Source organism: Myxocyprinus asiaticus, chromosome 35, assembly GCF_019703515.2.
Source record: "Myxocyprinus asiaticus isolate MX2 ecotype Aquarium Trade chromosome 35, UBuf_Myxa_2, whole genome shotgun sequence".
In the NCBI taxonomy this organism is placed as follows: domain Eukaryota; kingdom Metazoa; phylum Chordata; class Actinopteri; order Cypriniformes; family Catostomidae; genus Myxocyprinus; species Myxocyprinus asiaticus.
The window spans coordinates 42,734,407-42,752,073 of NC_059378.1; the positions used below are offsets into that span (position 1 = coordinate 42,734,407).

Genomic DNA, 17,667 nt, shown 5'->3' on the forward strand with positions numbered 1-17,667 from the left:
TTTCATTTTTTTCTTTGTTGCCATGTTTTGTTTTATGATTGTGCCATTCTGTTATAACCTACAGTTGAATATGAATACATTTTTTTAAATGAGGGATCATAAAAATTGCATTTTTATTTAGTACTGCCCCGAAGAAGCTATTTGATATAACAGATGCTCACATACCGTATATTCCACAAGACAAAATAGTAACTGAATTTACACACATGATCCTGTTCAGAAGTTTACATTACCTTGGTTTCTAATATGGCGTGTTGCTTTCTCGATGATCAATGACTGTTTGTGTAATAATTGTTCATGAGTCCCTGCTTTGTCCTGAACAGTGAAGATGTCCACTTTTCTTAAGAAAAACTAGTAAAATTATTTGGTTTCTCTGCATCTTCTGCACATTTGAGTTCTTCCAAACAGCGGCTATATATGAGGTCCAGATTACTAATACACAACTATTACAAAAGGTGCAAACAATTATTGATGCTCAAGAAGGCAACATAAGAACCAAGCCGTGCAAACTTTTGAACAGGATGATTTGTGTAAATAAGAGTCAATTTTGTGTTATGTAGCTTTTGAAGGGCAGTACTACATAAAAAATATAATCTCTTATAGGCTATTTATATACATTCTGAAAGGGGTGTGGAAACTTATAAAAACAAAAGGGTTATGCAAACTTCTGCACTTAACTGTATAGGCTATATAGTTTGTGAAAATTTATATTTGATTTTAGATTTAGCTTTTTTTCATGATTGAACCACATTTTAGCTTTTTTCAAATGTACAAATTCCATGTAGCCTATTCTATCCATATGATGTCATATTGCATGTGTAATTATGAAATGACTTCAAAACAATTCGCAACATTGTAACCAAAAATTCAAAATACAACCCCCACAATTGAACATATAAGTGCTTGTACTACGTAAAAAGTGCAGTGTATCTGTCTAAATGTGACATTGATTTACCTCCATGCTCGTGGGGAAATGAACATTACAGAAAAATACTCGCTCACATATTCATGTGCGGCATGAAGAAATGGATCGGCTTCTTTCAGCTCGTTGTTGAAAACACATTTTTTATTGGTGCATTTCTACTTGTGCTGACCGACAAGATGACAGAGTGTGCGCCAAGTGTATGATGTCATTGCCATGGTATCCAGATACACTTTAGCAGATTTGCATAAAGACTAGAATTAAAGTATCGTCAAATAAACGTGCAACGCTTCGAAATTGCTTCTCTTCTCTGCAAACGATACCAAAGACAATAGCGAGAAGGAAAATGAGCACATCAAATGTAAGTAGAAAAAAATCAGTGAGCCTGCCAGCTGAAACCAGGACATAATTACAATGTTTAGAGAACTGTCGGGACACCGGGACACACCTCTTCAAAACGGGACTTCTGGTCACCCTACTTAAACACAACGAGAAAACAATCACTCATACAGCATTTAATGCAATGACATTATGAATTAAAGACTTGTTGCTCCGATTTAAGACCTTTTTAAGGCCTTATTTTGCGGAAGGGTGAATTAAGACTTTTTAAGACCCGCGGAAACCCTGATTATGTTGTGACTAAACAAAATCCTAAATAAATCCAAACTGTGTTATATTTGAGCATCTTCAAAGTAGTCACCCTTTGTCTAGAATTTGCAGACATGAACTCTTGACATTTTCTCAAGCAACTTCTTGAGGTATCACCCTGGGATGCTTTTAAACAGTATTGAAGGAGTTCCCATCTATGTTGGGCACTTATTGGCTGCTTTTCTTTATTATTTGGTCCAAGTCATCCATTTCAAAAACTTAAATGTTAGTTTTATAATGAAATAAATTAATATGGAGCACAATTATATTTTTGTGTACAAAACTAATTTCAAACATTTAAGCATACGCCTTCAGATCAAAAGATTTTTAAGATCATGAGAAACATTTCAGTCAAGTGTTTCAAAACTTTTGACCGGTAGTGTATAAATATGAAGAATGCATTAGCGCCACTATGATTACAAGGTTATGACCGTGAGTCTTAATATAAAGGTTTCAGAATTTGTGGTTGGGTCAAATTTGGTTTGTAATGGCGGTGTTGTGTAATGTACAGTATGACTCACCAATGTTAATCATTTTTATAAACACTGTTACAATCAAATCCGTAAACACCCACGTTATAATTGTGAATGTTGACACTCAAAGTGAGTCAGTATTATAATGTTCAGTGAATACTCACCACAGACTGGAAACAGTCACTCACTGTTTTTAATTATTTTGTCTGTGCAGATTTAAGATGAAATAATTCCACAACACACAACAAAGATTCACATTATTTCAACGAATGATCCTTCACAGAGAAAATAAAACCCACTAAATGTCAAACGGTAAACACTAAATGACCAAGGCATTTCACACATTGAAAAAGTATAAAATATTACCAGCATGTGAATTTCCGTCATTATTTAAAATGTGTGGATTAAAGAACACTATACGCCACAAGATATTTGAGCGATCCAAAGAACTGGTTTCACAAAGAGTGGAGATGTTTGGTCAATTTAATTTTAGAACAATATTACCACTGAATCATGTACTGTACACATCATATCAGAGATTGTTTGTTTATTTTGAAGAATAAGTCATAAACATGAGATAAAACTGCACTGTACCAGAAAAGAACAAAAAGGACTTTGCCCTCACATTAGGGTCAAGGGTCATTTGAGAGCATATAAAAAAAAAAAAAAAAAAAAAATTTAAATAAAATAAAAGGATCAGTCCAATAAATTGAAACTACATTTGATCTAGGGTTGCTCCGATACGATACCAGCCCTGATACCCACAGAAAATGACTTGTCTAAAACAACTGCATAAAGTCTTACAGATACAAATTATGCCTTTTCTGTTTTAATTGTTCTGGATTTCATGTTAAATGTTTTAATTACATATTATGATCAAATAGTGTTTAATCAAATACATACTGTACTGCTTTAATCTAATGAAAATATAATACTTTTCATCTATCTGTCTGTCTATATATATCTTTATTTTTTGTTTAAAAAAAAAAAAAAGCACAACACAGCTTTACATTATTAATGAAAACAATCTGATCACCTGAGGCAAAAGCTTGCCACGGCTGAATCACAACATGCTGATATTCAGTGCACTTGATTATGTGATATTGCTTACAGATAATAATACTAATAATATAACCATTTCATATTATATTATCGTTACTATGAATATTATTGCGACTGTTTTGAATATTACACTTTTATACAGTAGTAATATTTTTCTGTCGTTACATTACATTTTGTTAATGGCAGCATACTTAAATATGGTACCGAAATTAACAACAAGATGATATTGTACAGTTTTACATTTTTGGTATCGCGGTATTTCGTTAGTACTGGTATACCGCGCAACCCTAATTTGATCCAGTCTTTTTTTTTTATATGTACAACTGAGGACTTACAGGACAAAATACATGCAAACAAACAAACAATGCTCTAACAGTTCAAAATGACAGAGCTATCTGGCTCCTGAATCCTGAACGCAGCATAAAGGTCTTGATTCTCTGGTAAATTTGCATCAAACGTGTACAAGATTCTTTTTGGGCTCAACCTATAGAAGGAAAGAGTACCAGCCTCCTGGTCGAGGAATACACAGAGTTTGCCGATGGGCTCTGCATGAGGAAGTGATACAGTTCTTTGGTTATGATAGGCCACACATTCATTTTTTGAGCAACATAAACTCCATGACATGTTATTGTGTCCCAGGAGTACCCGGTTACTCTGCCCCTTCCTCTCAATACTCTTACAGGCCACGCCCACATACACGTCTGTACCAGTTACATCCATTGTAAAGCAGCAGCATCCTTTCAGTGGCTGGCTGCACAAGACCTGGTTACTCTGGTCAAATCTCTCATCATGAACAGGAGGTTGTCGTTTCTTCCTCTGACGAGTCACCACAGTGTTGTCATTGGACAGGTAGAGGAATTCATTAGCTGTCTGAGGGTCAAAGGTGAGCGGGACAGCATCTAAACCAAAGACAGCATTTATTAGAATACTTCTGCTCAAAATATAGTGCCCATCCCTTGTGTGTAGTAAAGGGATCTCAACTGATTGTAGTATAAATACACCTCTATCTGAAAGATCCAACTTCTGGCGAGTCAGGGTTGTGGAAGAACATAAGACACTCCCACCCCAAGCACTTAGTGAAAAAGCAATTGAAATGCACAATGTAGAAGATGGATGCAAGATGATTGAATATTCCTTGAAGTACAGTAGGGGTGCATGATATGCAGGAAAAATATGATGCAAAATAAACTGTTGGATCATGCAGTGAGTATAGGATTAGAAAATCCTATGATGATGTCATGGGAGTGCACAGAACATCGTAATCCCCACTGCCCAAATATACTTAAGTTTACTGGGAAAAAAGGACCGTCTATCCCAGAGATTACAAACATAGTTTTCTTCCAAATAGTACATAGACTGCATATAATATATATGGTTTTACCATTAGAAATATGTACCCTAACCCTAACCTAACCCAAAATGCACAAATGCATGATACATTTTTTATGCTATATGACGACATGCGCATAAGCTAAGATGGAAACACATTTACCGAATACATTTCTAGATGCGAATCAGAAGTCACATGACTTTGCCTCAAGTCATGTGACTGCATAATTCACTCATAACTGGACTAATCAGTGGACCAATCTCATGGAATAGAATCAGAAATGGTGCTCTGGTTATTGTAAAAAGCTGGACAAAAAGCCTGTCATTAAAATGATTGGCTACTATTAATACCTCCCAGAACTGGGGCCTGGGTAGCTCAGCGAGTATTTTTTATTTTTTCTTATTTTTCCCCTTTTCTCCCTAATATGGAATGCCTAATTCCCAATGTGCTTTTAAGTCCTTGCGGTCACGTAGTGATTCACCTCAATCCGGGAGGCAGAGGACGAATCCCAGTTGCCTCCGTGTCTGAGAACGCCAACCAGCGCATCTTATCATGTGGCTTGTTGAGCGCATTGCCACGGAGACATAGCGCATGTGGAGGCTTCACGCCATCCATCAACGCTCAACTCAACTCAACTCAACACACGCCCCACCGAGAACGAACCACATTATAGCGACCACGAGGAGGTTACCCCATGTGACTAGTGAACTCCAGGGGTGGTAGCCAACGTCTTTTACCACAGCTCAGTATTGATGCTGACTATCACCCCTGGAGTCGTGAGTTCATATCCAGGGCGTTCTGAGTGACTCCAGCCAAGTCTCCTAAGCAACCAAATTGGCCTGGTTGCTAGGGAGGGTAGAGTCACATGGGGTAACCTCCTCGTGGTCGTGATTAGTGGTTCTCGCTCTCGGAGAGTAGCATTAGCCTCCACATCCTGTGAGTCTCCGTGGTGTGAATTGGGCATTCCAAATCGAAAAAAAATAAATAAATAAAATCCCAGAACTGCCTGGACAATGCTATCATTCACAGACATAAGCATCTGTCGCCAATCACAAGCAAACATCAGGTCCGTTAGAACATTTTGTCTGAGCGCTCTAAACCTTAAGTAATTTATTACACTAAACAAGAGCCACGGTGGCCTCGATTTTAATTTTCAATTTCCCCAGAAGTGGCAGTTTTGTTCTCTTGAACACATGGGATGGAAACAATGCTTTACTAGCAAATTGTTTTTGTATTATTCTGATTTTTCCCATAAATTACATTTATAACTTGGATGGAAACATGACTATTGACAACTGTGAAGGAGTTAAAGCTGCACTGTCTGAGATTGGAAAATGATCACTATCTGAGAATGAATACAACAACAGTTAGGGAAATAGGGAAATCCTGGAGTCTGCATGACACCTGTGCCTTGGGAGAAGTTTTGTTTTCCAGTAAGACAACATTCAAGCATACAGCCAAAGCTACAGAGGAGTGACTTGGAGTTGATAAAGGCCATCCACTCCTGATCTCCATGCAACAGACTGAGACAGAGCAGCTTTGAGAAGAATGGGGAAAAACACAGTGGCTAGATGAGCAATGCTGATAGAGACCAGTCCACACAGACAGACTCGCAGCTGTCATTGCTGCCAAAAGTACATCTACTACAGAATGACTTGAAGCACTTTGACCCCAAAGCAACAGTTCTCATGCTGCACACACACATGTACATTTGTAAACTCACATTTGTACAATCCTGGTTTGTCACTGCAAAGTCCTCCTTTAGAAATTCTGTAGACAAAAGTTTTGTTAATTAGATGTGGGGTTTCTACTGTAGTTAGAGAACTATATTAAGAATATAATTATGTTTTAATACATTTGTAGATGATATTCTCTCATTACAGAATGCATATATACAACAAAGGTCCAGTTTTTAAAAAAAAACTTGACTGAAAACACTGAACTCGTTGGGCTAGATGCTGTTTGTGAACGTGACAAGACCTCTCACTGACTTCCATCTACAATGTACTAGTTACTAAGACGAACCCTCACTATCAGTCTTGTGGGATGCAGTGGATGTTCATACCAACCTTCAAAATGCTGTAAAAAAACAAAAAAGCACGACATGCAAGCGACAGTACCTCACTGAGGGTAGAAGACTTTCCTGTCCGAAGTCTCCAAGGTTATTATAACGCAGGTCCAGCTCTCTCAGACATGAAGAATTGGTTTGAAGAGAGGATACCAACTGATTAAATCCTTTTTCTTTAATTTGACAGCCTGAAAGTCTGTAAAGAAAAAAAAAAAAATTCAAATATTTGTTTAGATATATATATATATATATTTTTTTTTACACCATCTTTTCTAGTAACCTTATTTACAGCTGATCTACATCTATAACCAGTGGTCAATTTGTAAAACATTCAAGTGGGATGGTGGGGTCAAACACTTATTGTTGGTGGGGGGAATATTTTCATTTTATTTCCATACAATGCTTATTTTTTCATGACAACCTAAATAATGTATACATCATTAGAAAGATTCACTTCATCTTCAATACATTTTACTGTGTGCTATATTTAGGTTTATTATAAAGAAAAGACAAAGATGTCACTACAGCTATCATCTGCTTTTTGCCTCATTCTATGAATAGAATCCACATGAGAACAGTAAAAGTAACTTTTGTAACCACTCGATGATGATGATTGAAAGTTTATATACAGTATGCAGTAGATTCTGTGTAATTTGTAATGTTTACATTCTGCATTAATAGCAAAGACTCATAGCGTTAATGCTATGCGGGGTCATAATATGCACCAGTTACCCACTGTTATAGTATTTTATAATAAAAAAAAGAACTGATGTCAAGATCATGAAAAAGGTTCCCTTTCAAACATTCACTCGGTATCTCACTATGGGAATGCCTCAGGCGTGATAGACAAGGGAAGCACCAATTACATCGTCTGTCCGAAGGGCAGACCAATCACAGCTTATAATAAGGAGCCCACCCCCTTCTTATTTAAACAGCTGTGATGCCCTAAAATGGTATTCTTGCTCTCTTCCCCATGAAGACCATTCCTCAGCACCAGGGCTGCACTATTTACAGTTCACAGACGAGCCGTTAAGGATAATGTTGTCTTATGTACTGTAGCACAGTCAAATCTGTTGTGGATTTTCTCTGATTTTCACTAAGCAAATTAACTTCTCTTTCATTAGTGTTGTCTCCAGAGATGGCTAACGTGTTAAGGTGAGCTAGTTTTGAATCAACCAAGTCTGCATCCAAGGGTGCCGTTGGGAAGGGAAAGATACTCTTCCCGCACATGCCTGTGCATGTGGATTTATGATTTCGGGCAGAGATTTGCATTCGATGTGTATCGTGTGCATGGGTGTAAAGCATGCACAGGCAACTCTTGTGGACGTGGAAGGTTGCGTACACTGTAGTGTGATGCCGGCTAAGATCTTGGAAAGAAGGCTTCACATGGCTGCGTCTTCTTATGATCCGTGCCTTTCTGCTAATCTGCCAGCTGAATAGAGAGCTCAATCCTTGCTCACATAGGGGAGAAATTATGAATGCAGAAATCCCCCGAGCTTACGCCGCTGTTTTGTTTTGTTTATTTATGTAGACAGCAGTACATACACACAGGCACATATAACAAAAACAATTACAATAAATCATTTATGAAATCACAACTGTGGTAACAGCTGGAATGAAGGAGTATTTGTATCTATTGGTCTTGCACTGGGGAAGTTTGTATCTCCAACCAAAACTCATTGGACAAAGGATGACTAGGGTCAAAGAAGACTAGCCTGGACTTCCGAGTCGCTTTAGTCACATATAAATCTTAAGTTCAGAGCCAACTAACTGTATATTTTAACAATGGTGCTCAATTTACTCCTATTCCTAACTTTAAGGTTACCATATCAGCAAATCAATGAAAGTTAAAACAAATTTAATTAAACAAGAATTAAACATTTTCATAAAACAGACATCTATGTTAAAACAGCACAGTTTCCTCAAGTAATACAGACGCTAGAGAGCTTAAGATAACAATGGTATTAGCCTCAAAAGTTAATTTGCCATCAAGTACAGTTCCCAAATATTTACACTTCTTAACCTCTACAGATTGTCCTTTAATGAAAACAGGCAGAATGGGTAAATAGTTCCTACAAATATCAATGGACATATCTTTTGTCTTAAGAACGTTTATATGTAAGAAGGAATGATCACACCTTTGAGTAAGCATATCTATCATGGGACCATGGCTACTGTCTGAATCATTAAGTAAAGATACAATAACTGAATCATCAGCATATTTAACAATGTATCTCCCATCAAGGTTACTCTGACTCATTAGTATACAAGGAAAATAAAAGCGAGGACAAAACACATCCTTGTGTGGAACCGGTAGAACACAACAATTTGCTGGACAGTACACCATTAACCCAAACTCTTTGGGATATGTTAAGTCAACCAGCCAACACACTCAAAAATACAAATGAAAATAGTCAACACGATTTTTGGCTAAAATGTGGGGCTGAATACAATTAAAAGTGGAGGAGAAATCAATAAAAAGCAATCTTGCATGATTTTTAGTTCCCTCCAGGAGCCTCAGGATAGGTTAAGCAGAGTGCAAGTTGCATCCTCCACTCCTCTACGAGTCCTGTGAGCAAACCGGAAGGGAATCAAGTGCCGATTGCGTCTTGGCTAAAATCACAACTATTCTTTTCAAAGGTCTTCATCACTAATGAAGCGAGTGCCACTGGCCTGTAGTCATTAAAAGACTGAGAAGACCTTTTCTTAGCTACTGGAACAACTACTGAATTTGTCCAAAGACATGGGATTTAGTATCAGTCATTTATTAAAAATAAATGAAAAAAATGTTTGATAATTAATTATAATAATTGTATTTATCTATCACACATTTGCACGTATACAGTGAAATTATTTTTTTTTCACATATCCCAGCTAGGACAGAGTGCAGGGTCAGCCATGATACAGCACCCCTAGAGCAGATGGGGTCAAGAGCCTTGCTCAAGGGCCCAACAGTGGCATCTTGGCGGTGCTGGGGCTTGAAACCCCAACCTTCTGATCAGTAACCCAGAGCCTTAACCGCTGAGCCACCACTGCCCCTAATGAGCTTGAGAGCTGCTCTGCACAGTTACGCAGCAATCTACCTCCAATATTATCAGTGCCGGGGCTCTTCTTAATCTTAAATTGACTAAACCATTTATAAACGTCATCAGTGTTGACTTGAAACTTTAAATTAGTATCTAAGATCCCCAAATTCTCATTATAAGCAGGAAGTTCAGAAGTTAAATCATGAGAATCGTGTATAAAAAGGTAATAGTTTATACTTATATTTAACATACAATCAAATATGGAAGCTTAATAAAAATCTTATTTACCTTCATATATTTTTACTAAAACTGAACTGAACAAGGTGTGTAAAAACGACTTGATGAAATTTGCATCGTACTAAATTATTACTGCGGAACCCAGTCAAGTTTATTATTATAATACTGAATTATTATTATTTTCAGAATAAGATGTGTTAAAGATAAATTAATATATTTCTGTCCAATTTACTTCACCCCAAATTGGGGTTTGCAGTCGTGTTTATTTCACCTTCACCAGGAGCTTTTATTATGAAAAGGGAAGTGCAATGTTTGACAATCATTAGTTTCGCATCTTGTGAACTGCTGTCAAACTCTCCTTTACTGTTCTGCGTTTGTAGATTTGTATAATAACTTTATAGCGGTTACTGATGTTTGGAATTGTGCGAATGTTTGAACCTGTAGTACTTCACAATGCAGGTGAACTGCGCTAAAAACACGAGCCCCCACGCGTGCACACAGACCATGTTTATCTGTCTTTAATCGCAGCCATTGGCAGTTAAATAATCATATATGATCATATCTCCATTTTGATGTTATTTTGATTAATTATACAGCTCTGACGGATCGTGAAATTAGTCTACTGATGCACTCTGTGAAACTTAATGGCCAAATAAAAGGCTCATTAAAATCATCGCGATATTGTTGAATTTTATATCGTCAGCAAAATCATCGCGATTATATCGTGGGTATTCGATGTATCGCCCAGCCCTACTCGGAACATGATTTTCCTCCTAATCCAATAATTCTCGCCTGTTATTGTAGTCCAATCACTCCATCCCAAGCTAGACGCGACTTAACACAATTTGGCTTCTCTCGCATATTCCCCTTAATATTCCTTAAATTAATAATATATTTAGTGATCTTCTGTGGAATAACTGATTCTTCACAAAATGTGATACAAGCAGACACTATCTCTGTAAGATCATCTAAATCTTTACAAACATTCTGAAACAGACACCTATCAGTACATTCATAACATCCCTTCAGGCTTTAAATAAAATCATCAGACCACACAGGAATCAGTCTTTTCTCTGTTGTTCCCCTGATCAATGCAGGTCTGTAAGCAGGAGCCAGATAGACAACACAATGATGACATACCAAGAAGGGCTCTTAAAATAGACTTGTACGCCCCTTTAATAGACCCATAACAGAGGTTTAAATACTTCCCGCTTCTTATTGGACAGTTCACATATTGATAAAGGTGGCTGAAGTCTTGTCCCATCTTACAATGACTGAAATCTCCAATCACAAAATTTGGTGCATCAGGTGAAATACTCTGCAGCCGGTGCACTGTTCTGCATATAATGTCTGATGCATTGTTCACACTGGTCCTCGGGCGAATGTAAACAACTGTAATAAAGATTTGGGGAAACACACGAGGCAGGTAGAGGGGATGAAGTGAAACTGACATCAATTCAATATCAAGACTAGACAGTTTCTCTATGCAGTGGTGGCTCAGTGGTTAAGGCTCTGGGTTACTGATCAGAAGGTCGGGGGTTCAAGCCTCAGCACCGCCAAGATGCCACTGTTGGGCCCTTGAGCAAGGCCCTTGACCCTATCTGCTCCAGGGGCACTGTATCATGGCTGACCCTGCACTCTGACCCCAGCTTAGCTGGGATATGTGAAAAAAAGAATTTCACTGTATATATGCAAATGTATATGTGTGATAAATAAATATAATTATTAATTATAAATCTATCCAACCACAGTGGAACTCCAAAACCCTCGATTTCGAGGTCCTTGTCTAAATCATGGTCTTTAAGCCAAATTTCTGTTAAGGATATATCACAAATGTTCCTGTATTCAGACAGGAATCTAACGTTTGGTAATGTATTGTCACAAAGCACTTTAGCTTCTGTGTTCAAGGCAAATAAACAACAAAACAGCAATACATTTTCTCTGTCCACCAGATGGCGCCAGACCTCCATCTATGGAACAGGTTCAGCTGAACCCTCTAGCACTTTAACAGGAGGCTTGGAGAGGGTGTTCCATCAACACACTCCCTATATGGCTGTACGTTAACTTTTTTTGCACATAGCACTGGTGCTACAGAGGTTGAAAGTTTTGTAACACAGGCCACACATTTGTAGCACAAGTATAAAACGTCTGTTACCATCTCTGAAAACAACCACAAGTAGTGCATTTCATCACTTAAACCAGCATGTGACTGGCAAGGGACATTAATGTTCCATACAAGGCACACAAAATCCAAAAATTTAAGAAATCTCTGAAAAGAAAGTGATGTTGGGAAGTGCTGTGTTTATGTGATCCCTTTTTAAAATGCTATTACCCAATACATAAAGATTGTCTACTCTAATCTATGGCATGGAGAATGGCATAGAGGCAGCTGCATAGGAATTATGGGATTGTTCCCTAGGAATTGTGGGAATTGATGTTGGATGTATGGACTCTACACAGCCGGGACATGATTTTTAAATCGCACAATAGACTACAACTACCAAGTAAAATAGTGATGTGCCATCGATAAACTTCACACACAAACAAGCAAACAACAAACTCACTTCACACAAACAAGCGGCTGTCTCACACATATGCAAAATTGTCTCGCATGGGTGCTACTGTGATAAATTCATTCATCGCACAGGCCGATATTTTCGTCGCACTGTACAGCCCTGCTGTATTCTTGCACATATTGAAAACATAATTCAAACATTCACAGTGTAGGTTGGAAAAGGTATGTGAACCCCTAAGCTAATTATGTCAGCAAAAACTAATCAGTGCAGTTGGCAAACCTGACATCCAATTAATGAGAAATGAGATTGAAAGTGTGGGTTGGAGATACTCTGACTTACAAAAAGCACTTTAACATTGAGTTTGCTATTCACAATAAGCATCTGCTGATTTGGACCATACCTTGCAAAAGAGAGATCTCAGAAACCTACGATCAAGAATCATTGCTGTGCATAAAGCTGGAAAGGGTTATAAAGTTACCTCGAAGAGATTAGATATTCATCTGTCCACAGTTAGACAAACCGTCTATAAATGAAGATTTAGTACTGTGGGTACTCTCACTAGAAGTGGCCGTCCAGCCAAGATGACTCAAAGGACACACCGAAAACCCTAGAGTGACAGATAAAGACTTGAAGGAATCATTGGAACTGGTTAACATCTCTGTTCATGAGTCTACTATACGGAAAACATTAAACAGGTATGGTGTCCATGAAAGGACACCATGAAGGAAGCCGCTGCTTTCCAACAAAAACATTTCTGTGCACCTGAAGTTTGCCAAAGACCACCTTGACACTCCACAACACTACTGGGAAAATGTTTTGTGGACTGATGAAACTACGGTTGAATTGTTTGCAATACTATGTATGGTGTAAAAAGGGCATTATATTCCAACATGAATACATCATTCCAGTGGTGAAGTACGGTGGAGGGAGCATCATGATTTGAGGCTGCTTTGCTACTTCAGGGCCTGGACCGTTTGCCATCATCGAGGGAAAAATGAATTCCCAAGTTTATCAAGATATCCTACAGGATGTCAGGGTGGCTGTGTGACAGCTGAAGCTCATTAGAAGTTGGGTGATGCAGCAGGACAATGACCCTAAACATTGAAGTAAATCCACTACAGAATGACTTCAAAAAAAGAAAATCCATCTTTTGGAGTGTCCCAGTCAGAGTCCAGACCTTAACCCAATAGAGATGCTGTGAAATGACCTCAAGAGAGTCGTTCACACCAGACATCCTAAGAATATGTCTGAGCTGAAGCAGTTCTGTAAGGAAGAATGGTCCAAAATTTATTTGAAAATTTTTCAGGTCTAATCCGCAGCTACAGGAAAGGCTTCGTTGAAGTTACTGCAGCCAAAGGAGGATCAATCCAAGTGTTCACTTACTTCTTTCACAGCACTGTGAAAGTTTAATGGGATGTGTTCAATAAAGACATGAAAGATTATCTTTCATGTGTGTTTTTAGTTTAAGCACATTGCTTTTGTCTATACTTGTGAATGATGAAGATAAAATGCAGAACACAAGATAATTCCAAAGGGTTCACATACTTTTTGCCACTATACATGTTGTAACTGCAATATCTTATCTTCTGTTCTCTTCATATTTAAATAGTCAAAAGTCCTTGAATTGTTCTCTCTACCAATTTTGAACTTTGCATTACGTTCAGTGACATTAGTTTCACGTGAACACTGGGAAGGACACGACAACCTATCACTAAGCTCCAACATACCTTTATGCTGATGTTTTCAGAACACCGGTGCTTTTGTGCAGCGGAGAGTCACATGTTCATGGTTACCAGATTGCGCAACTAAAGCGTCACACTAGCAGAAATTTCCATACCGTGGAAGTGTAAAATCTAATTGAGGGATTGCCTCTCTTGATCTCTGGCAACCCCAAATATGTCAAAATCTAATTCTGATCGGCTAATTGCCATTTTTAATAAAGTCTGTTATTTATCATACATAATTTAAATATTTGACTTGCATGATTACAAGTAATACATGAAATAATTGATCTAAAGGGGATGGTGAGGTGGAATGATGGGTTTACAAGGGGGATGGTTTTTGCCATTTCTTTCAACAAGGGGGATGGAATCCTCTTGCATTCCCACTTAACTCAAGCCCTGTCTATAACATCTGTTCTGCCAAATTTGACAATTGTGATCATTTTCTCCCCTTTACCCATCTACTTGGACCACAGCTTTTGCATTTAATTAATTTGTGATTAATTTATCTTTAAGTCTTCACCTGAGAATTTCAAGATGACAGTTCGTGCTCTGCAGTCCATAAGATAGAATTTCAGCTCCTGGATCGTCCAGATCATTGTCACTGAGGTCCAAGATTCTGAGGCTTATATTTGGTCCTGAGAGCATATCTCCGATGACTTTCACGTCCTGAGTTTGGAGGTTATTGTGGCTGAGGTTAAGTGTCTGGATTTGGCAGTTGGGATCACAGAATGCCTTGAAAAGCTTCTCCAGTCCAGACAGTCCTAGACCATTGTGACTCAGATCAAGATGAGTCAGTTGAGAGTTCGGTGACTTCAGGCAAAAGGTCATAATATCACAATGCTCCTCTGTGATGTCACTGCCTTTGAGCCTGTCAACATTGCATTTAAACTATTACATACAGGCTTGACCAGGAATATTACATATGATACATTATTAAGACTTTTGTAATACTTACAGAGCCTTTTTGAAGCATGTGATGGCTGGGGAAAATCTCCGAAACCCTTCTACAGTCATATTGTATTTCCTGAGATCAAACTCATCATGGTTCATATCTGAGCAAACAAACTGGTAAGCCAGAAGCATGCACTGAAACAGTGTGAGGGGCTCTTTGGATCGTGAGCGTTCAAGCTCTTGCATCTCCTTCTTGAAAGACATGTCCTTGAGCTCCACAAGACAACGAACAAGACTGATGCATCTCTCAGCAGACAGACCTTTCCTCTTCAAAGATTTAATGTACATTTTCACCTTTTTGTGACCATCTAAACTACTGCCTCGAGATTGAGGCAGAAGTCCTTCAAGTATCTTTATGCTGGAATCACAAGAAATTCCAAACAGAAAACAGTTAAAAAGATCCAAGTGTCCACTTTTGCTTTGCAAGGCCTCATTAATCACACCTTTGAAAAAATTAGACAAATCCCTCTGCCCCTTTTTTGCTTTAATGCATTCCAGGGAATCTTGCTTTTCTGACAGAAATTTGTGAAAGGCAAACAGGGCTGCAAAAAATTCTTGTACACTGAGATGGATGAAGCTGAACAGTTTGGTCTGGAAATATCCAAATTCGCACTTTGAGACACAGGTAATGACACCAGGATATTGAGAAGCTTCATCAACAGTGATCTCATACTCCTCCAAGTCTTTTTCATTGAAGACGACATTCTGTGCTTTCAGCTGCCAATACGCCAGCACTGCCAATTTCAAAATAAGGTTTTTGTGATTCTTAAGAACTTCTGGGAATGCCAGCTCATTCCCTCCATATTTCCTGTGGCTTAATCTTGTTTGATTGAGCAGATAGTGGATATACATTTCCGTTAGACTTGACGGAATGTTCTTAATCCTATCATTGTTTTGTCCTTCAATTACGTCTCCGAGAACCACAGATGAAATCCAACAAAAGAGAGGTATATGGCACGATATCCACAGGCTCCTATGAGACTTTATGTGAGAGATGACCTCTTGGGTTTGTTTTGGATCCTCAAATCGCCTCTTGAAGTATTCCTCCTTCTGCTCATTATTGAATCCTCTGATCTGTGTAATATATCCCTGTTTGAAGATCTCATTTGGTAGCTGTCCAGCTGCTACAGGTCGGCTGGTGATCCACAGGTGAGCAGAGGGCAGCAGTTTACCTCTGAGAAGGTTTGTTAGAAGGATATCCACGGTGGCTTTTTGAGTCACATTTGACAGAAAGGTGTTTTGAAAGTTCAAAGGGTTTTTGTACTCATCAAGACCATCAAAGATGAAGAGAACTTTCCTATCAAAGATCCATTCAGGAATATCAGTTGCCTCTTTAAACTCAGGGTTAAAATTACAAACCAGGTCAAAAAGACTTTTTTCATACACAAGCAAGTTCAGGTCTCGGAATGGGAACAGGAGCACAAAGTCTATATCTTTATTAGCTTCTCCACTTGCCCAGTCAAGGATAAACTTCTGTACTGTGACCGTTTTCCCAATTCCAGCAATTCCTTTCGTTAAAATGGTCTTCATTGTTCTACTCTCATCCATGGGTGGCTGAAGGATTTCATTGTAGTTTATGACCGGCATCATGGAGGTGTTTAAATCGTGTGATGTCTCAATCTGCCAGATCTCATGCTCTTTATTGATGGGGTCTGACTCATCACTGATGATGAACAGTTGTGTGTAGATCTTGTTTAGAGAGGCTGACTTTGATGTGCTTCCTTCCAAAATCCTCTCAGAATCTTTCAGCATTCTTGACTTTATCTTATTCTTTATGTTCTGAAGAATTTCTAGGACAAATTTGGAGAGTCATAATTATACTATAGCTGGATATGGAAAAAAAATTAACACATAGTTAGAGTAACTTATTTGATGTTAAAATAATTCCTCTCCCAGCTTATTCTGCAGAGACAACTTTAAGTCAGCAATTCATTGGTTGATCTCCTTGAAAACTGTAAACAGTCTCTTTGGACCTATTCGGACTAGGGATGTGCACAAGTAAACTTTTTTCTGAATAATAACGTGTGAAATGATAAAAATGTGTTACCCTTTATGTAGACTCAGAGTTTATGTATGCATGTTACCCTAATGCTGTCAGTATTGGTTTCTTTGTTTCTAAGCTCTGTTTAATAGCAAACACTTTTGCTGTCATTTTAAAATCGTTTTTGTTTTCCATTTTTATTTATGCTTACAGTTCATTTAATTTTTAATAAAAGTTTACATTTATGCATTTGGCAGACGCTTTTATCCAAAGCGATTAACAGGGCACTTATTACAGAGACAATCCCCCAGAGCAACCAGGAGCTCAAGGACACAATGGTGGTGGCTGTGTGGATCGAACCGGCAACCTTCTGCTTAACAGTTCTGTACTATTAAAATTCCTCAAATGTCCATCACTAATTTTGACGGGATTGGTTTTCCAGACATATGTTAAGAAATTGTTTTCCGCGGAGGTCTGTAATGCTTAAAGCCAAAGTATACTTCGGGTGTCCACATTGCAGATCTCTTCGTGCACAGTATGTTTGATGCAAATTGCGTGATCAGCACAGCTTGACTGCGCGCCGCCTAGAGTTTCTTGACCCACGCACATGGTACTCAGCTGTGTGCGTTGCTGATGCATGCGCCTGCTATTCACTGTACTAAAAGAGTATCACAAAGTTGTAGTGGGCATGCGTCAAACGCGTTAATATTTGCTCATGGTCAGAAGAGT

General features: G+C 38.3%; 1 protein-coding gene across 2 annotated transcripts in view; it reads right to left on the reverse strand.

The window, feature by feature from the left end:
• Positions 1-2,470: 2,470 nt before the first annotated feature.
• LOC127426470 (NACHT, LRR and PYD domains-containing protein 12-like) overlaps positions 2,471-17,667 on the reverse strand; it is a 29,575-nt gene continuing 14,378 nt past the window's right edge. For both annotated transcript variants that reach the window (XM_051673309.1, XM_051673310.1), the window contains exons 6-10: positions 14,962-16,747; positions 14,527-14,874; positions 6,556-6,699; positions 6,159-6,205; positions 2,471-4,004 (exon numbers count right to left, since the gene is read on the reverse strand). In XM_051673309.1, coding sequence (XP_051529269.1) covers positions 3,475-4,004; positions 6,159-6,205; positions 6,556-6,699; positions 14,527-14,874; positions 14,962-16,747 — 2,855 coding nt within the window. In that variant the 3' untranslated portion in view covers positions 2,471-3,474. The remainder of the gene's footprint in view (positions 4,005-6,158; positions 6,206-6,555; positions 6,700-14,526; positions 14,875-14,961; positions 16,748-17,667) is intronic.